This window comes from Myotis myotis, unplaced genomic scaffold, assembly GCF_014108235.1.
Source record: "Myotis myotis isolate mMyoMyo1 unplaced genomic scaffold, mMyoMyo1.p scaffold_m19_p_11, whole genome shotgun sequence".
Lineage (NCBI taxonomy): Eukaryota > Metazoa > Chordata > Mammalia > Chiroptera > Vespertilionidae > Myotis > Myotis myotis.
The window spans coordinates 26442864-26464532 of record NW_023416315.1 but is presented as its reverse complement, the minus strand read 5'-3'; the positions used below and the strand labels follow the sequence as shown (position 1 = coordinate 26464532).

General features: G+C 40.1%; 1 protein-coding gene across 4 annotated transcripts in view; it reads right to left on the bottom strand.

Annotated features, from left to right (window-relative positions):
* The window catches only part of TMEM196 (transmembrane protein 196), a 47904-nt gene extending 27654 nt beyond the window's left edge, over positions 1-20250 (bottom strand). For 2 of the 4 annotated variants that reach the window (XM_036327956.1, XM_036327958.1), the window contains exon 1: positions 19316-20250. In XM_036327956.1, the coding sequence (XP_036183849.1) occupies positions 19316-19480 (165 nt within the window). In that variant the 5' untranslated portion in view covers positions 19481-20250. The remainder of the gene's footprint in view (positions 1-19315) is intronic. The other 2 variants (XM_036327959.1, XM_036327957.1) reach the window with 2 other exon arrangements.
* Positions 20251-21669: the final 1419 nt, after the last annotated feature.

The window sequence follows — 21669 nt, the reverse complement described above, 5'->3', positions numbered from 1 at the left end:
TTTGATTACATTGTCTCCTTCATGGAGTGGGTTGTTTGACATCAAATCAATATGTATCCAGGGATCTGGGTATTATAATTCCCTCCAGCTTCTTCTGGCCCTGCTATGCTGAGCTGCAATGATGAAGACTTTAAGGTTTACAAGTGGACTACATTCTAGAAAGTAATGATCAAATGTATTAATTTCCATTTGATACAAGGGAAACCTTTCAAGTGTTACTGATATTACTTGCCTCTGAATGTGATATTTCAAAGCAAAATGTCATGTGCAAAGTGGGTTCATGTTACAAGATACCAGAGAATGACACAGGATGTTGGTCATCATGAAAGCTTCGTCTATTTTTAGCTCAGCCTACAATCAGGCTGCAATTCAGTGTGCTCGAGCCAGAAGCTCAGCGTCACTGAATAGATCCACAGGGATTACTGTCAGTTCCAAACACTCAGAAAATACCTCTGAAATCTGCTTCTACTCATGACTTTTTATTACTCTTACTACTATTCTCTCAAAACCTCAGAGGCACTTTGGATTCTGCCCCCCTTTCCATAGCATTCCCATCAAATCAATGACGGTGTGCCATTAATTCTACATCCACAGCGACCCTGTTATTTCGTTCAGGCCCTCACCGGCCCTGGATTATTTTAGAGATTCTCCCTGGCCTCAGATGCCCCTTTGTCATTCTAAGTTCATTCTAAGCATGATTTTTCCTTCGTTCATTCTTTTCAATGTCTGTACACGCTTCTTGGCCTGTAATCAGGGCCCAGATGGCTGGGTCATAAACATTTTCCCTTTTTATTCCCATTCCCACTGGAGTTACCCTTCATTCTGATTCTAAATTTTAACATTAAAGATGCACATAAAACCCCCTGGCTCTAACTCTTTGCACTGCTGACTAGGCAATTATTCCTAAAATACTCATGTTACTCCTATCCGCAAAGCCTTTAAAACATGTTTAGTACCTGTCTATTTCTTTAAAAAATATATAATTCAAATTTCATAGCATAGAACTCAAGCTCCTCACAGGTCAAGCCTACCTCTCCGGGCTCTCTTCCTCCTACACATTCTGTGCTCAGAAACCGACATTCTCTTTACCATTCTCAAGCTTTCCGCGCACCATGCCTCCACCCACCTAAATGCCTTTCTCTCCTCACCTCCCATCAGTCCCTCTCTACTTCATTTTCCCAAGCTTACCCCCAAAGAGGCATCCTCCATGAAGCCATCTGTCCCCCTCTTCCCTTTCCTTTGTGCATCCATGGCATTAGCATACATGACGTTCTATATTTATTTGTTTTTATTTTCTTTATGCTAGTGATTAAGAGAGGCTGATCTAGAGTCAAAGTGGCTGGGTTTGAGTCATGGCTCCATCATTTTCCAGCTGTGTTACTTTGAGGACATTCTCAATTTATGGTATCATGGTGTTCTCTTTAATTAGGTGCATGAGAGTACATCTCTCATAGACTTGCTGTAAATATTAGAGAAAACAACAGATGTAAAGCACTTAGAAGAATTTACGTGCTTAATATGCAAGATCATTTCCCCCACCAGCTATAAAGACCTTAGAGTCAAATTCCAGGATATTATCTATCTTCACATTCTTAGCAAAGTGCTTCATTTAAAGTTTACCATCACTATCTCAATGAGATCAGTCCTGCTAAAGGAACCACTAGGTAGGAAAGCAATGAAAAGAGAGGGAAAAGCACCAGAATTTTTAAAAAGGGGAGATTATGTGATAAAAGTGTTAGTAATATTATAATTGTGACTCTAAACAGTAGGGCACAGAAAGGAATCTTGTACAAACCAGCTGACAAGGCTCTGGCTACACACTATTGAGAAAAAAGTTCTGCACTGTAGAGCGGAACCCCCAGGCTCCCATTCAGCCTGCCTTTGCCATTTACTTACATTAGGCCAGTCAATGGGCTTGATCTTTAAAAGGAGGGAGTTGGATGGATGGGGTTTGTGAGGTCCTCCCAGCCCTGACATTCTCTGATCACTGATCTCCATGGCCCTGTTTTCCTCCTACTCAGACATTTCTCTAGTGTCTCCCCTGACACATATCATAGCGCTGTGACACTAAATACATATTTATTCCTTTTATACAAATGAGGAGATTAATTCAAATACCACACGATTATAAATTTAAAAGAGGCAACCATGTGAGAGTGCTTAGCTTTGGCTGTGGGACATGGCAGCTGCCAATAAATGTTTACTTTTTCATTCCACTTGAAAATTCCTTTTTTTCCCTATTTTGAAAATTCTTTTTTAAACATCAATTTCCAGTGTAAATATTAACTTTTTTTGTGAAGTACTTTTCAACTTCACTATACATTCCTAGTCAAAACCTAACAAAGTATATGATACTCATGTCTGTTGCAACACTGATCATATTTTATGGTAATTATTCACTGTATATTTGTCACTCCACAAGGTTTTTTTTTTTTTTTTTTTTTACCTTTAGCACTAACACAGGACCTTGTATATATAAGAAGTTCAAATGAATATTTGTTGATAATCAGATAAATGAATGAATGAAGTTCAGGTTAGTAGGAGAAGTCGGGGGAAAAACCTTTCCTCTCCCAAAGCTTTTGGTACTTGCAAAAGGACAACTGAAATTCTGTTTTAAAAAGTCAAGCAAATGCCCTAGCCAGTTTGGCTCAGTGGATAGAGTGCTGGCCCTCAGACTGAAGGGTCCCAGGTTAGATTCCAGTCAAGGGCACATGTTCGGGTTGTGGGCTCGATCCCCAGTAGGATCGTGCAGGAGGCAGCCAATCAATGATTCTCTCTCATCATTGATGTTTCAGTCTCTCTCTCCCTCTTCCTTCCTCTCTGAAATCAATAAAAATATATTTTTTAAAAAGTCAAGCAAAGTGCAAACATCACATGATCTCACTTACTTGTGGAATCTAATGAACAAAATGAATTGACCAATACAATAAGACCCAAAGCAGGAAGACAAGGAACAGACTGACATACTTTGATGTGGGGTTGAGGGGAAGGACTTATATACCTACTAGAGGCCCAGTGCATGAAATTCATGCACTGGTAGGGTCCCTAGCAGCTGCTGGCTGGGTATTCCCTCTCTTCCCCCAGCCACCTGCCCCCGCCTCCACTCCCTGGTTGAACTCCCGGATGACCTCCTCATCTAGGGGACAATTTGCATACTACGCTTTTATTATATAGGATAGGCATAGCCCATGGACACAGGCAATAAAGTGGTGAAGATCTGGGGGGCTGGTTGGGGGAAGTAAAGGAGAGGTTAACGGGAAACAGCTGTAATACTATCAACAATAAAAAATATACCCCCCCCCCCCAAAAAAAAAGAATCTGTTTTTTAAGCCTTCCTGAATTTCCTTCAAAACCTAAATTGATCACTAGTTCTGTGGGTTTGGAAACATTAGCAAACTTTAAAAAATTAGCTTCAATTTCTTTGGAAAAGCACTGTGGAGAACACACGACTATTTTTGTAGAAAGTTGTTTCCTTGAAACGCCAACTGGAAGGAAACCCCTCAAATCTGTTAAAATGCTTATTAAATCTCTGTGATGGTTTAGCGGTGCCAGTAATTTGAGATCATCCGTATTCAGTTCAGGGCAGCAGCCAAATAACTGCATTTTCCTTTTGGCTGAGCACTTATTTTAAGGATCTGTAATATTTTGAGGCATCTGTGGAAATCGTGTTGGACCAGGACTTGGACTCGTCCCGGTGCTGTATCAGCTGTGCTAGTTTCTGGGCTCCAGTTTGCTTATCTGTGAAGTGATGAATTCGGAACAAATTATTCCTAGGTCACGATCCAGATTTATTGTGCAAATTATAATTCGCAACCGAACAGGGAAAGAAACATTTTAATGAGATTCTCCTCAAACCCGACTTCCATCTCTTCTTTGCCCTAGCTATCAGATCTCTGATGAGTCAGAAAACACAGGAGCCATCAGAAAGGCCTCTCACCACTCACCCTGAAGTGTGAAAAACTCCACATCTTCACTCATATTCATCTTGCTCTCTTTTTATTACAATAGAAAAAGATAAAACTTATCAACATGAAACCTCCACTTCAGCTCTAAATTCAATCACACTTCACCTACTCAGAGTTCCTCTCTCTTTGTGTTTTCACTTTCTACTCCATTATTCACCAGCATTCAAAAGTGTTCCAAAATCTCCCTTACGTAAAAACCTTTCTAGATTCCAAGTCTTTTTACAGCTGGTGCTCTGTTTCTCTGCACAGGCCCATCTTCCCTTCACCAGGAGGCGTCTACACTGAGCTATTTCCATGTTCTTATTCCCATTCTCCCTTTAGCAGTCTTCAGGCTGCTTACACACCCATTGTTTTATTGTAACTACTCATGCTAAGGTAGGCCATGACTTCCACCTTTCAGTCCTCATCTTACATGGAAGCCCTCTCCTTTGGGCTTCTTGACACCACCACACTCTCTTGGTCTTCAACGTATTTCTCTGGTCAAAAATTCCCAGTCTCTCTAGTATCTATATTCTCATCAAAACTTTTAAATAATATAGCAATGAAAGGCTTTGTCTTGGGTGGTTCAGTCAGTCACATGGTTCTAAATACATTTACATGGCCTGGCTGGTGTGGCTCAGTGGTTGAGCATTGACTCATGAACCCAAAGGTTACTGGTTTTATTCCCAGTCAGGGCACATGCCCAGGTTGCAAGCTCAATCCTCAGTGGGGGGCTTGCAGGAGGTAGCTGATGGATGACACTTTTTTCTTTCCCTCTCTCTCTAAATACCAAGAAAAACATTAAAAAATACATTTACATGTATTTAATGTATTTATACACTACTCCCATATTCCTATTTCCAGCATAATCCTGTCTTCTGAGCTCTGGACCCATCTAACAGTCCACAGCATCTCTCCATTTGGATATCTCACAGACACCTTTAACTTAACAGATCACAAATAGATCCTTGATATCTCCTCCCCTTATAGAGTTACCCCCATGCCCACTCCACACACACACACACACACACACACACACACACACACACACACACAGGAGTTTTCCCTTCTCTAAGCATCTAATTTTCAAAAGAGTAAGTGGGATCCTATCAGTTGCTGGGTCCCAAAATCTGAAACTCATTCTTTTCACTTTACAATGGCATCTAATCAAACACAGAGTCTTGTTAACTCTGTGCCTCAAATATCTGTGTTTTCTCTATTTTTATCTTATTCTCTCACTCTTATCCATGTAACCATTGTATCCTACATCCTAGTAGCCTCCTAACTAGACTTGTGACTTCTTAACTTGTCGGGCTCTAAAATGTTTTTCTAAGCGGCAGCCCCAAGTGGCTCCTATTATAATTAAGGGGAAAATGAAAGTGCGGTAGCAGGTGTCCTATTTGAGTGTTTCCCATGGGCCTCCCCACCTCCACTAGGGCCTTCTATATTTTCCTGCTTACTTGCCATGTTCTAGCCACCCTAGTCTTCTTTCAGTCTCTCAAACACACCAAGCTTTTTCTATCTCAGGGTCTTTACCCATGCTGTTCCCTTTGGTTACAGTGGTTCTCAACCTTCTGGCCCTTTAAATACAGTTCCTCATGTTGTGACCCAACCATAAAATTCTTTTCGTTGCTACTTCATAACTGTAATGTTGCTACTGTTATGAATCTTAATGTAAATATCTGATAGGCAGGATGGTCTTAGGTGACCCCTGTGAAAGGGTCGTTCGACTGCCAAAGGGGTCGCGACCCATAGGTTGAGAACCGCTGGTTTAGAACAAAGATCTTCCTCCTCCTCATCTGGGTAATGCCTCATTCTCCTTCAGAAAGTATCGTTTTCTTAGCAATGCTTCCCCTGCTCCTCTTATTATTAATACAGTTAAATTATTCATAAGCCTATATTTCTCTTGTTTTACAAGTCACAACCTGTACTTATTAATTTGTGCATTATTTGTTCATTGTTTATATTCTTTTTTAAATTAAGCTTAAGAACAGTGGTTCTCAACCTGTGGGACGCGACCTCTTTGGGGGTTGAACGACCCTTTCACAGGGGTCGCCTAAGACCATCGGAAAACACATAGATAATTACATATTGTTTTTGTGATTAATCACTATGCTTTAATTATGTTCAATTTGTAACAATGAAATTGGGGGTCACCACAACATGAGGAACTGTGTTAAAGGGTCGTGCGGCATTAGGACGGTTGAGAACCACTGCTTTAGAAGGTCAGGGATCACAGTTATTGTATTCACTGCTAGATCCTCCAAATCTAACCCAGAACATAGATTATATGCTCTGAGGAATAATATTTGTTGAATGTATTATGTCTTTAGTCTTAGCCCTGGAAGTCCTGGGTTCTGAGCTGCACTATCTCACAACTCAGCTCTTTGGACTTGCTCTGCCTTTGTTATATTTATTGTTCTCCTCAGTGGCCTCTGCTCTCTCCTAATTGGATCTCCTACCTCCAATTCTTCTGTCTTTTTAGCCTAGTGTTTATCTTAAAAAGAAGTAACTTTTCCTAAGTAGGCACTTCTCCAAAGAGGACATACTGATGGCCAAGAGACATATATATGAAAAAAATGCTCGACACCATTAATCATCAGAGAGATGAAAATTAAAATGACAATGAGGTATCACCTCACACCTGTCAGAATGGTTACCATCAATAAATCAACAAACAACCACTGCTGGTGAGAATGTAGAGAAAGAGGAACCAAAGTACACTGCTGGAGAGAATGCAAACTGGCACAACCACTGTGGAAGACAGTATGGAGTTTCTTCAAAAAATTAAAAATGGAACTGCCATTTGACACAGTGATCCCACTTTTAGGAATATATCCCAAAAAAACCAATCAGAAAGGATATATGCACCCCTATGTTCATAGCAGCATTATTTACAATAGCTAAGACCTGGAAGCACCCAAGAGCCCATCAGTACATGAATGGATAAAAAAAACAACTGTGGTACATTTTCACAATGGAATACTATGTAGCTTTAAAAAAGAAGGAATTCTTGCCATTTGAGACAGAATGGAAGGACCTGGAGAGTATTATGCTAAGTGAAATTAAGCTAGTCAGAGAAAGAGAAATACCACATGATTTCACTTATTTGTGGAATCTAATGAACAAAATAGGTCCAGAGACAGGGAAGCCTAGAGCAGACTGACAGAGGGAAGAGGGGAGGACTGACGGGTAGACATTAACTAAAGATCATATATGCATCTATGCATAACCCAAGGACACAGACAATAGTGTAGTGGGGTGGGGCACGAGTCAGGTGGAGGGGGTTATTGGGGAGGGTGGGAATGAGGAGCATCGGTAATACTCTCAACAAAGAAGATAAATTTTTTAAAAAGTCACTTTTCTATTTATATTTCTCTCTTTCCTTAGTCCATGGAAAACCCTGCTAATTATGCAGTGTTCATTTTTCCTCTTAAACTAGAACAATTTCTTGTTTTCTACCCCCAAAAAGAACATTGAAGTAAAGCAAGGCACATAGATCCATATACCATGTTTCTGCCACTCCAGAGAATTCTGAAAATTTCCAAAGTTTAACTGGAAAAGGGTAAATGTACATGTTTATCAATAGAGCCACAACATCTCACAAATACAATCACCTTCACAGAAAAATACCAAGAGGATAATATGTACAACAGATAAGTTTGTGTGATAAGCAGTCCTCCATTACTACCAGGCCATCTTGGTGCTATAGCAGATAGCATGGGCTCAAAGGCAACCACCGCAAACAAAGAAATTAAACCAAAAGTACTCAAGGGAGAGAAGGAAATAAAAACCCCACAGTGGTAAACGGATCACAGCAGGTACTGAGAGAACCCTTTTTAGAGACTGTAAAGTAACTGAATGAAACCAGCAACACACAAGAATGTATTTTAGAAGAAACTGTCAAACATGCCTGGCCATTTCGGAAAGCAGGCCAGTTATGGAAATGAGCTGCAGGTGATAGAGGGGCATGGCCTGTAGCTGATTGGCCTGCCAAGCTCTTCTAAATGAATCCAAGTTCAAAAATCTCAGGACCTTTTCCTCCCTCAAGACCCAGATCTTTCATTGCACAGAGAAAATCAGCCCTGATCCTCAGAATGCCTTTCCTTCACATGTCCCCCTCAGTGTTCATGGAACCCAACCTTTCTTGTAGTTAATTCATGATGCATTGTGCCCAGTTCAATTCTGGGTTACGATAGTTTTTCTTTTTAAAAAATAATCTGTTGAATATTTGAGTATGCTCACTAAATAGGTTCTTTGCTGTGAGAGCTGTGTCTGCTCCAACAGTAGCAAGGAAAATTACAACTAAACTTGTGAATTTGGGTCAGTGGGAGTTTGCATTTGAAGTATGTTTAAGTGTCAGTTGTCCAAATAAATCTTAGGTATAGTCATTGCTCATGTTAGTCCTTAAAACAAAACAAAATAAATGTCTCCTAGACAGCAGTAACAGAATCAGAAGAGTTTATCTCCTGAATCCCAATTTTTTGTTATTTTATTTTAATTATTGCCAAATACAATAATTAAATAAATTTAAAAATTCAAACTTACTTAAACATTTACTTTGAAAGGCAGTAAAGGAGGATGCAACCAATATGGAGCCTCCAGGTATAGATAATGTTGTCAATTACATTACCTTTACTGAAGTAACTTAAACATTTTATATACATTACACTCAGGACCTGTGTATGATATATTTCATAATTACAATTCAATATAAAATAGTTCTATATAACTTAAGGTAACTTTACAAATTATATTTTCCCAGTTTGCATGATTTTGTTTATATTTTTATGTTTAAGATTCCTTCATGTCATATATGAGTAAAATTAACTTAGATTTGTCATATATTTGGGTAACATTAAAAAATAACGCTGACAGCTTGGTACATGTGGAAAATATAACCAAGTTTACAATGTGGAAGATGGATTTGGTGAAGAGGATAGAAAAAAAATAACCTTTGGGCACATGCCAACTATGAGTATATGACTTGTGACTGGTCCTCCCAGAGTTGAAAATGGCCAGGGACTCCAGGGGACTAGAGGACAGAGCTTCTGCTCTCCCCAGGAATTGTCAACACCACAAATGAATGTCCATCCAGCATGCTTGGCCATTTCGGAAAGCAGGCCAGTTGTGGAAATGAGCTACAGTTGACAGAGGGGCCCGGCGTTGTGAACACGCCCCCAAGTCAGGGCACCAGCAACCTGAAGGCAGCTTATATTGCAGATGAGTGACAATTGTGAACTTCCTCCAACGAATTGCCTATCTCTTCATCTCCCCCTCACTTACACACATGTTTTTTTCCAGTGGTTTAGGTTCTTAGCCTACTCCTGTTGTCGATATCACTTTCAGATCTTAAGTCACTAAATCCTAAACCCTTTAGGTTCTCATCCCTCAGTGAGAACCTCATCTGCTGAAATAGCATGGCATAATGAAAGCAGATGAAATTCATAGAAAATGTAGTATGCCATTAACATAAGCTGCCATTTCTGTTATTATTGACATCATAATGATCACTATTATTTTAATTCCTCAGAGTAATTCATGCAGGAAAATACTTGGCAGGAAACAAGTTAGAGCAAGAACTAAGATATCCAACAGCCCAGCCAAAAATAAAGAGAAAATCAAGCACAAATCTCTATTTAGTAAACAATAATTATTCTTCTTTATCCCAATATTGACCTGGAAAATATCCCTGGAACACTAAATCGCAATTAACTACTAATTCCCCAAATTGGTTATGAAAAGTACATATTTTCTAAGAGAGAGTACATGACCTAAATGTTACCAAATCTTGAGTCTAAGGTCAATTTCATCAATGGTCTCACAATAAGCTTCCTTTTAGATATGTATACAAATAAAATGTCAATAATACAAAAATAGAAACCACATCCAGAAAATAGAGAAGTATGGCAAAAGCATGCAGTCATTGTTGTGGGCCACTCGTAGTTATTGAATACCTAACATATATAAAGCCCATATAAGTATTACACTTGATTTTTAGAACAACTCTGTGAGATAGGGAGTAGTATTGCTATCTTACAGATGAGTTAGCTGATTGCTCAGTGAGATAATGTAACTCACTTAAACTTAAAAAAACTAGGAAATTCTAGAGCTAGAATTTGAACCCAAGTCTTCATACCTCCACAACCTATTTTCATTTCTTTGTGTCATGCTGACACCTCCAGTGAAATAAATGTCTCTTATTTTCATACTAGAGATCTGGTGCATGAATTTGGGGCTGTCTCGCACAGTCCTAATTGGGGCTGATTGGGGGAGGGACCGCGGGAGGTTGGCTGTGGAGTGCACTGACCACCCAGCAGGCTTAGGGAGGAACTGTGGGAGGTTGGCCAGCCGTGGGAGATTGGCTGTGGGAGTGCACTGACCACCAGGGAGCAGCTTCTGTGTTGAGCGTCTGCCCACTGGTGGTCAGTGCACATCATAGCCACTGGTCAGTCATCCAGTCATAATGGTTGCTTAGGCTTTTATATATATATAGTTGTCAGGCAGCTATAAGAGTAACTGAACAAAAGGAACTTACGATCTTACAAATCCATTGTCAAACAAGGAAGTCACTTGAAGTTGGAGTTAGATTTATGATGGTAGATTTACGCTTCCCTCAAATTTCAAGATTTCCTTCAAGTAGTTCTTTTGATCCAGGATACACATCTTGGAACCAAAGGCTGGTGTTTTGCCTTAAAACTGAGCAGCAGTGCCTGGCTTAACTGCCTTCCCCTCATGATTATCAAGTTTTACCCAGCAGAGCTCACCAAGCTTAGTCGAGAATCAAGAGCATACTCTTTAGTTGTTGTTGTTAATCCTCATCTGAGGATACTTTTCCATTGATGTTTTTAGAGAGAGTGGAAAGGAGGGGGAGAAACAGAAAGAGAGAACAACGATGTGAGAGAGACAAGTAGATTGGTTGCCTCCCACACGCACCCCAACCGGGGCTGGAGCCCGAAACCGAGGCACATGCCCCTGACTGGAATCAAACTCTGGACACTTCAGTCTGCAGGCTGATGCTCTATCCACTGAGCTAAACTGGCTAGGGCTTTCTGGATACTTTTAAAGCTGGTCCCATTCTATTTAAATGAAGTAGAACCTTACCAGTTTTTATATAAACATGGCTTTGCCCTAACAAGTCCCGTCTCCTCAATTCCCCACAAACTATTTTGTTGTCCCTTCCATGATCTTACACATGGTGATAGCAATCTTAGTGCATCTTATCTCTTCTGCCCACTGGAAACCTTCCCTATCTCCAATGCCTGGAAAAAGTTCTCCCTGCATGAGGGAGTCATCTTTGACCGCCACTGATAACCTCTCATTTTGAATGAACTATGTTTAAATATGTTGTTTTGGCCCTGATCGGTTTGGCTCAGTGGATAGAGCGTCGCCCTGTGGGCTGAAGGGTCCCGGGTTCGATTCTGGCCAAGGGCATGTGCCTTAGTTGCGGGCACATCCCCAGTCGGGGGTATGCAAGAGGCAGATGATCGATGTTTCTCTCTCATCGATGTTTCTAACTCTCTATCCCCTTCCCTCCCTCTCTGTGAAAAATCAATAAAACATATTTTAAAAAAAATATGTTGTTTTGTGTCTTCCTGACTTGCCCTCATAATATTTAACAATTAGTTGAGATGTATACGTTAGTCTTATTTTTAAAGATAAAGCTTAAGCTTCAAAGGTAGGAACAATTTAGCTGAATATCTCACTCTCTTCTAAGAACAGGGGTTTGAGTTTGTTGATCAGCTGACTATGCCATTCTCTTCTGGAAAATGGATACAAACACTGATCAAGACCTGGCCTTTATGCCATCCTGCCTGACTCAGATACTCGGGAGTGGGAGGAAATAATGAGAATAATAGCTACATTTCCAGGCCTCAGCGAATGACTTTTCCTTAAAAATTTCCACACAATGCAAAAGAAAAAGCACATATTTTGAAATAAGACTGCCAGGCTATAAATACTAATTCAGCTGATTAAATAACAGTGGGCACTAGATAATTTCTTTTTTCTACCCAGACTTCATAAAAACTAGCTTCTTCACAAAGCGGGTAAGATTAGAAATAATAATGTATATGAAAGCATCTGAACCATAGCTAACTACTAATAAATCCTGCCTGCTATTATTTCTACAGGAAAAATAGCTCAAGCCACCCTGTTTCCCAAGGTGATCTACTTAATCACTAATATTTTCTTTTAGCTTTGACCACATAATTTTGTCCAATATTTAATGGACAAAGGGAACTTAAAATTGCTTCTCAGGAGTCTAATACCAGAGCTAAAGATCATGGACACTAATTAACATTATAAGAATCATTATTGAAATGTAGATACTTCATTGATATACCTGTTAATAATACAACATATAGTAGGCACTGCTTCAAAAGCTACATGGGTAGTTCAAGCAAAACTATACAATCCTCTAAGACAGGGGTCCTCAAACTACGGCCCGCGGGCAACATGCAAATACAAATATTGTATTTGCTCCCATTTTGTTTTTTTTATTTCAAAATAAGATATGTGCAGTGTGCATAGGAATTTGCTCATAGTTTTTTTTTTTTTAAACTAGTCCGGCCCTCCAACGGTCTGAGGGACAGTGAACTGGCCCCCTGTTTAAAAAGTTTGAGGACCCCTGCTCTAAGATATTAGGTATATTTATTAGAAGTATTAATTTGTACATTTATTTTAACATTATGACAAGATGTACACAGTGTTATATGTTTTTTGAGGACTTTGTTTTATGAAATAAATAGTAGTTATGATATCCCCAAGTTGGAGTTGCCTAACTTAGATAATTGGCTCATTTATCCAATTACTGAGTGTTTTTATGATAGAGTTTCTATCCCCCCTCCACTTCTAAAAAGAAAGCAGCTATTTGTCCATTCAGTTTTATCTGATGTAGATATTTTGGTACATTTTTGAAGTTGCTAATGCATTTACCTGAATTGAATCAAAAGTTAACTAGACAAATACTATACATGAAAAAAAAAAAAAAAAGGATGAGTCAAACTAGAGTTGATTCAGGGGGTTGGAGAAATGTTGAGAAGCAGTGCCCCACTGGTGTGCTGTGGGTTCCAGACAGTCATGGATCACATGAGGACAGGAGACAAAAAGAGCAGCTAATGCTCCCTCGCTCTGTGCCAGCGTGGTCCTGCCAGCTTTGTAAGCATTGCCTCAGCTTCACTGCAACTTCACAGCAGCCCATGAAATCATGCTGGTATTGCTCTCCTTGACTTAGTGAAGATACATAAATTACCCAGTGCCACAGTGACACTGAGAGAGATGTATGAATCCCAACTATCATTCAATTTGAATAAAGTGTTTGTACATTAGATCTGTATGCATGAGGACTGTATGGTTTCGAACATCACAGATTGAAGTAGTCACATAGTTTCTTCTCCTTGTCTGTCTCTCTCTTTCTCCCAGAAAGATGATCAATCAGAGATCTTATATACTATCATCTAATTATTCTGGCATTGTCTATTTGGTGTGTTGAAATACAGATCTATCTGCAGAGTGACCATCTGGCAATTTGACTAAATTACTAAGAAAATGAAGTATTTTGAACAATTCTGTATATATATATATATTAATAAAAGATAAACATGCAAGTTGGTGTCACTCTGCTACACCCACCAGCCAATCAGAGTGACTATGCAAATTAACCCAATGAAGATGGCGGTTAATTTGCATACACAGGCTCGGAGTGAAGACTGAAGGCTCCGGCCGGAATGAAGACTGAAGACTGAAGAGGCTTGGCTTCTCCACTGCAGCTGCAGTGGAGAAGCCAAGCCTCACTACGGCTGAAGGGGGAAAGCCTAGCCTTGAGGCTTGGCTTCTATGCTGCAGCCGGACCAAAACCGGTGCCAGCAGCCAGGGGAAGGAAGGCCTATTGCATGAATCTTCATGCAACAGGCTTCTAGCATATATATAAAAGCCTAAGTGACCATTACGACCTAACTACCAGAACAACCGGACGTCTGGCTGGTAGCTATGATGCACACTGACCCAGACCTTGCTGCTGGGGCCCTGACAGCCCCGAATCTGGTTCACCTGTACCCAGGACCCAGACGGGAGGGAGGAGGGAGCCTCATTACTCATGGAATCAGCCGTTGGTTAGCTTGCTGCAGTAGTAAAATAAAAGTTTGCTCACCTCAGAATTGAATGACCCAACATTATTTGAACATAACCTAGATTTTTTTTTTCCTGCTTTGGTGGGTGTATTCTAGTTTTTACTGAATTTTCAAAACAAGCACTTGAGCTGGGATGTCTGGGCTATGCTCTTACCTACCAATCAAATTAAGTATTATCTCAGGGCGAAGTAAATGTACAAAAAGTGAAATTGCTTGGCCATATTCAAAGCACATAATGGATAATCTGACTAATAATTAAGTCAATGCAGAGAGCCAGTTGAACATTTTACACAAAACCATCCACATGAAAGACTGGCTTTATTTAGATTGTTTGTATCAAACAAATTGTCAACAAGTAGAGGACTGAAGCTGACTGAGGTTCCTTGAATAATAACCACACTTCCTAGTAGTTTGGCTTGGCTAACTTATTTAATTGCCTATTATCTAATTTCCCTAACCTAACCCCAGTAGATAACAAGTAGCACTTGAGAAGAAGAGTGTATAACAGATGAGAAAGAGATTCTTTACCTGAGCTCAACAGTGTTTATAAATAGGCTTTATTATATCCAGAAAATTGATCAAATTGGTCCATATGTTCAAACAATACTATTTATGCATGGAGAAATATCTGTAAGATTATACACTAAATTTACAAGTGTGGCTAGTTTAGATAATATGATAGGAGAAAGAACTTCAGTTTTAATTCTTTCTAACCCTTTGAAATGAGAATTTATTTATTAATTACTTGCATAGTTAAAATTAATTTAAAACAAGGTATAAATATACAATTGTAATTTTTTCTCAGGATGGGATAGTGCTTTTATATATATTTTGACTCTGGCAAATGACGATCTATTATCTGGTCAGAGACACACTAGCTTCAAATTTTGTACATTTGAAGTAACTGAGGGATTTCTTTCACTTGATTGTTGTTTTTTTCCCCCTTAAACGAATTGGGCAGATTTAAATATTAAAAATAAGACTTTGAAGCATCTATAATTCATATATGGCACATCATCTGTATTGCTATGGTATGGATCAGAATGTACAGTAGATAAATTTTATCACAATCTTAAAATTGGTTGAGTTGTTGCCATGGTGAATCGGGAATCTACACAACAGGCATGTGCCTTGGTTATGTTATATATTTCACTCACCTAAATTATCAGATTTATTAAGCAGATAAAGTTATGATACACAAAGCAAGTATGCTCCAGAAAAATAAGCAATAAAAAGTACTCAAACTTTATATGATGTAGATAAAACATTTTGGATGTTATAAAAGACTATGTTTATATGTGGGGTGAACAGGGTTTAGAAAGTTCTTTTAATAGACTTAGTTTCTAGAATGATCATCAGATATACACAATGGAGTTTACCAGGGGACGTATCAACTACAACTCAGAATTTTGACAGGTTGTTCTGGGCACGGCCCTCTGAATCTCTAGATTTCCAACTGTCAACCTAGAGCAACAAAATAAAATTCTCTCGGACCCATGAATCTGTGTGCTAGTAAATACAGTCCACTCCCATCATAGATAATGCCCTGGAGACTGAGAAAAGTATCTATCAATCACACAACAGTGTGGACACATAGCCTTATCTATTCAATGCCCCACTACTATATCTTACACATAAATTCTATTTCACATGACAACGTCTTTTCCAAAGCAGTTCACTCAATGGGTCATTGTTATCTGACAGTTATGTCTTCTTTTATGCTTTTAATGAGGTGACTGTTTATCAGCTATAAAAAACAATCAAGAAGAAGCAACATACTACAAAGGCATTTAAAGCTTTCTTTCTCTAAGTCTAAATGATTTTTTTCCCCTTCCAAGTGCCCACATCTTTTAAACTGATCGCAGATGCACCCTTTGCCTGATTATAAAATAGTGACTGAAAATAGTCTGTATAAGTATCAGTTTCATTGATTTTATTAGTAAGTCCTTTATCTTGGTACTACTTTATTTTTAAGCCATATTTTATTTATTTATTTAACATTTTAGGGGCATATAATCAAAATAGTATCCGGATTCTTAGTGCATTTGACCTAGACAAAAAGCTTATGATGTTGGGTTCTCTATATAAGAAGCAATATTTTCATAGGACAGTTTTTATTTTCATTGACTTCCAAAACTTAAGTCAGAAGTCTTGTAATAATGGTATGAATGTGTGAAAAAACTTCATGGCACCAATCAAAACACACTCTGATTATAGACTATGGTTATCCTGACAGGTTATTATAAAATATCATCCTGTGCTCATAAATAATACAGCCTTTTAATTCATAAAAACCAGAGAGATTCATAAGTTTCTGTCTAGTTTTCCTTTGCATCTCCCTGGAATCTTTTTAGAAAGTAAGAATTGCTATTATTATTATTTTTTTTTAAATATTAAGAAATAAATTCATTGCCTTGAACTGGCGAACAACCTCCCATGATCTGGCCCCAACCACTCTTCCCAACCCTATCTCTCCCTCACAAACCTATGATCCAGAAAAACAGCGGAGCCTGTTCTTCCTGGGACATAACCCACCCCATCCCAAGGTTTTGCCTTCAGTCATGCTGCCTGAAAGGTTCTCCTTCCTCATGCTCTTCTCTGCCAGTCTGTGCACCCGGTATTAGCTGCTCACATCTATTCAGTGCTTACTACATGCTGTGCTTTTTACTAAGAGCCTTATTTCACTTGTGCCTCCTCACAACACGATTTTACAATGTCTGAGGAAACTTTGGCTAGTCAACCAGATAGTAAATGGCAGATCCGGGATCTGTACCCAGGTAGACACCAGCTTTCACACTGTGCTACATTACTCAACACTGTGATACATAATTACCAGTAAAGTTGTAAGATCAAGAGAAAAATAATCATTCTCCTATGGATGTTTCATTGGCCATCCCCAGCTCTCTTCCCTTTACCTGCCCCTGCATCTCTCTGAGGCCAAACTCTAATGTGTCACTAACAAAGTTAGTGATGTATCTGTCCATCATGTGTCCTTTACTAGGCATTCTGAGTCATCTCAATAGTCTTTGTGTTATATAGTAAAATGCCTTGCACACGGCAATCCCTCTATAAATGTTGGTTATATGAATTCATCATTGGCAGAATGAAGAGATAATTCAGACTGTATCAGAAATGACCTCTGAAAAATAATTTAGAAAATCAATTTAGCAAGCCTATAATTTGATAAACAACGATGACAACTTGCTATTGATTCCTTCACAAATTTGCTTTTTTAACTTGAGTTCATAAAAGTGACCAACTGTTTGGGCATTCTAGTTTCAAATCCATTCAATCACATGTATTTTTTAAATTTTTTTACTGAATCAGAGAATAGAATTCAAAACTATTGTTCTAGGATCATAGGTGAATTTTGGCTACTCTAAAGAACCAGTTAACATGGAAATAATTCTTTATGATAATGACTATGTATATACAACTGTTTTATTTGCTTTTCACTAATCTGATTCAAATTTTCATTTTCTGTATATACACATATATCAACTCATCTAGGTAACAGGAAATAGTTTGGGAAGAGGGATATAAATCATTTAATTATTTTTCTTACATGATGTCAAGTAAATGTAACTATTTTTTAATTCTTAAATACAAACAGGATACTTCAATACTATTTAGAGACAACTTAAGTTTGTTCACTCAATCTCTTACATGTCAAAGGGGAAGTGATTTGAAAAGTAGTTGAGGCTTCTCCCTCTTAAGCCATCAAATGATCACATTTTTTTCCTCTTGCTTTAAATGTTGACATTGCATTTCATTTTGAAAATTGTCTGATAGAAGTTTTAGAGTATGACTATTTCTGTCAATTATAATAACTGCAACTCTCAAAATAATCACTACTACATATAAGACATAATGTCAGATTTAAGATTTGCCTTTAGACTTTCATACTTAAACTTAAAATATGCATTGATAAACTTGTATAATAAAGAAAAAGGTAATTATTCAGAGGTTGGTAGTAAGTTATTATTGAGTTTAGAACAAGGATTTTTGGAGGAATTCACCGTTAGAATTGAACACTATTTTTCTTTTAACTCCTGCAATTTAAAAACATTCACTTCACTTTGAAAAATTACAATATTAAAACAAATTTTCTAAAGCAGAACGCTTCAAGAATGCTAGAATTTTAAGAATGCTAGCATTTCCCTCAAGAAATGAATTACTTTGGAAAAACTTATTTGAACTCATAAATGATCATCTTTTTCTCAGTAAATTAAAGCACAAGTAACTAAGCCATGATTGTTAATTATGCCCATGGATTATTAGGGGCAGAATAACATCCCATAAATTATCTAAAGTAAGATGGAGCTAGAGACCCCAAAGAATAGAGCAGCTTTATACATTAAAGGAGAAGAAAAGTTCATTTTCAAAATTAGGCCCATACTAGGAATAGTGCTAAGTTACTTTATTGATTCTTGGTCGAGGGATGGGTCTCCAAGGCTCTCCTGGAGACTCACCCAAAGTAAATAAATAACAAGCAGCGCTTTGGGTCAGCCATCTGACCTAGAGAAGATGATGACATTTTCTCTGAGCCTTAGGCACTCTTTGAGCTAAGTTATTCTCCAATTAGAATGCTGTTAAATGCCACACCATTTGTTGTTGAACTTATTGCCTAGAACTTGCAAGAGAGTTGTTAGAGATGAAGTACAGAAAGCTAGCATGGGGAAATTCAGAGCCGTGTTTTGTTTTTTGTTTTCTTTTTTGGGGTGGGGGTGGGGGTGGGGGGATAAAGTGCTCCTTTTACTCACACCACATTTCTCTTGTCAGACTGATGTTGCCTTTAGTGCACTCAGACATAAATGCACAAAGCCTACCCTTGCTTGTTCCTGGCACACAACAATGATGTAACACCTTCATTTTGATTTCCCTTGTCAACGAAACAATCTGCCCTGACAGGTGTGACCCCGAATCAGCACTACTGGGCAGTCTTCTGCAGACTCAGCTGGTGACAAGCCCCCCCTCCTCAACTTTAAACAAAGGCATTTAATTTGGTCTTGAGCCCAAGGTAAGGAAGACAAAAAAAAAAAAAAAAAAAAAAAAAAGGAAAAAGAAAACAATTGCTGGGCTAAATAAAAAGACAGCGTAAAGAGGCATAGCCCGCCAACATGAACCTACATGCAAGCCCGGGAGCTTTAGGATTTCCTTCCCCGGGGAGGAGGCGACTAACGCACGCACACTGACCATCACCTTACGGAGGTAAAGAGAGAGTGAAATGGCTCAACGTACACACACCCCGCTCCATACCGGGGACGAGTCTCCGAGCTGCGGCTTGTGCTGTCGGAGGGCCAGGCTGAAGCTGACCGCCCCCACGGCCACGCTGGACACCCCCAGCCCTATCTCCAGCACGGAGAGCACCAAGAGGCTCCCAATAATCTGGCCGCTGGTGCACATCCTTCCTCGGTCATCATTCCTTCCAGCTCAGCGTGGGAAACCGACCATCCACCTTCTTTCTTCCACTACTCCCTCCCCCTTCCTCCCCCTACCAGACCCCAAAACTTTTCCTTCTTCACCAGCGGAGCACTATCCACAAGGACTGGATGTCCAGGACCGGAGACCCGCTTCCTTGACCGGGCCAGAGGCAAGACCGCCGCTCCACTCCCGGCCGTTCGGACAGGGATAGCAGAAGGAAGGATCCGATCCGTGGTCGGAGTCCAGGAGGGGAGAGGAAACAGGTCGCAGGGTTTTTCCAAAAAGGAGCCGCCGGGAGCTCCCAGTGCCGCTGGCTAGGCGCTGTCCAGAGTTCTGCCGCGTCCTGGTCTCCGCAGGGAAGCCTGCTCCCTCCTTCGCCTCCAGACGGCCGGGCTCCCCTTCCCTTTCTTGCCAAGGAGATGAGCTTTGCTTCCCGGAGATGCAGAGCCAAACTGCTCGGAGCCTCTCTCTCTCCCTTGCCCGCCCGCCCCTCTCCTCGCCTTTGTTTTCGCGGTAACACCAAGTGCTCCTGCCAGTCCCAGTCCCGGGTTCCCCAGGCTGAGCGGGCGGAGGAGATTCAGCACCACGTGCCTCGCAGTGGCTGTGCGGCCAGAAAAGGCGACCTTGTCTGATGGCCTTTCCCAGTCTGGGCTGCTTCTCCCTCCTCCTCGTCCTCTCCTTCCCCCTCGCTCTGGATCTGCTTCTCTCTCATCGCAGTGACCTCATTGGGAGTGAAGGGGTTGATGCAGGAGGGAAACGCTTGGTCTGTTGGTGGGTGTATAGAACCAATACTCTTGGCTGGCCCTAAATTGGTCTCGTTCTGGGACCCTAAACTCAGGGACAGGAGGGATCCCCACCTCCGCATCTCCCCCACTCGCTCCCTTCTGGGCTTCTATCCAGATGGGATGGGAGGGGATGCATACGTCAGTGGGGCTCCTTCAGTGTAAAACACTTCTACGCCTACGCTGATGGAGGGTAGAGTGGGGGTGCAGTGGGCAAAGAGAGAGCACAGGGGATGGAGAAAGGCCAGACCCCTAAATTCAGTAGGACTCAGGACCCTCACCATGGAGCTCCTCTCTCTGGGAGAACTAGACTCAAGGAGCGTCCACTCCCTGTCACCTTTCTTGTCTGGGGGTGAGGGACATACAATTGGCCCGGCCACACTTCGGTGGGGATGTGGCCCGCAGACCCTTGCTGTCCCTGTCCCCTGTGAGCACTGCTACCGCTTCTAGGATGCGTTCCCTGATGGAGCAGGGTGGGCACTCTGTGGGCTCACTGGAATTTGAGAGATGTGTACATTTAAGTACTAATTATATTGGAAAGGATGCTGCTAAAAACAGACATCTGGCTAAATGGCAGACAACTGTTTGTCTGCCCTCCTGAGAAGCATGTGGGCAGGGGCTCACCTGCACCTGGGTATTTGTGTGATGTAGTCTGATGCATAGGGGACTCTAGAAGCCTGCAAATCACTGGGTCAGGAACCTGTTTTCCTGTCTCTGATTTTACCCCATGTAAATCACATGGTATTTCATCAAGGAGACCTAGGACAATGGAGGAATGAGAAGGTGTTTTGGGGTGTGGATCATCTTTCTCAAAAAGTGGGTGCCCCAGTGGGAAATGGATTGAAGGAACATAGTAGAAAGGAGGATTGATTTAGACACATTAGCAAGACCAGGGTAACTTAACCTCTGAATACATGCAGACCAGTGCAGTGCGGGCACCTTTCTCTGGAGCTTCTTTTTAAAAGCCCCAGTGGCGAGAACACTAAAGCTGAGTTATATACCATCTATAGCAGAAGCAGCAGCTTCTGTTCTCTTCCATTGGAATGCATCGGGGCTTCTTTCATATTTTAATTCAATTTTACACTATAATTTACTTTTCTTATGTGATGCTTATATTCCACATTTAAAAAACTGAGTTTTCTTCCCTTACAAATAAAATAGAAAGGATGGAAGAATTATGTTACTAGGCCTGAAAGTGTCTTCCGTTATTGTGATATTTGGAGAACAACTAATACATTGATGTTGACTAATTAGTGGATTCACTTTTTACTTCTTAACAACTAATTCCACCAAGCAGTCAATTGTTAGAATCCTTCAAGTGGTTTGTGACTTTAATGAAGCATATATTATTTTATTTAAATCTTGTAGAAGTCATCTAAATGATCCAAT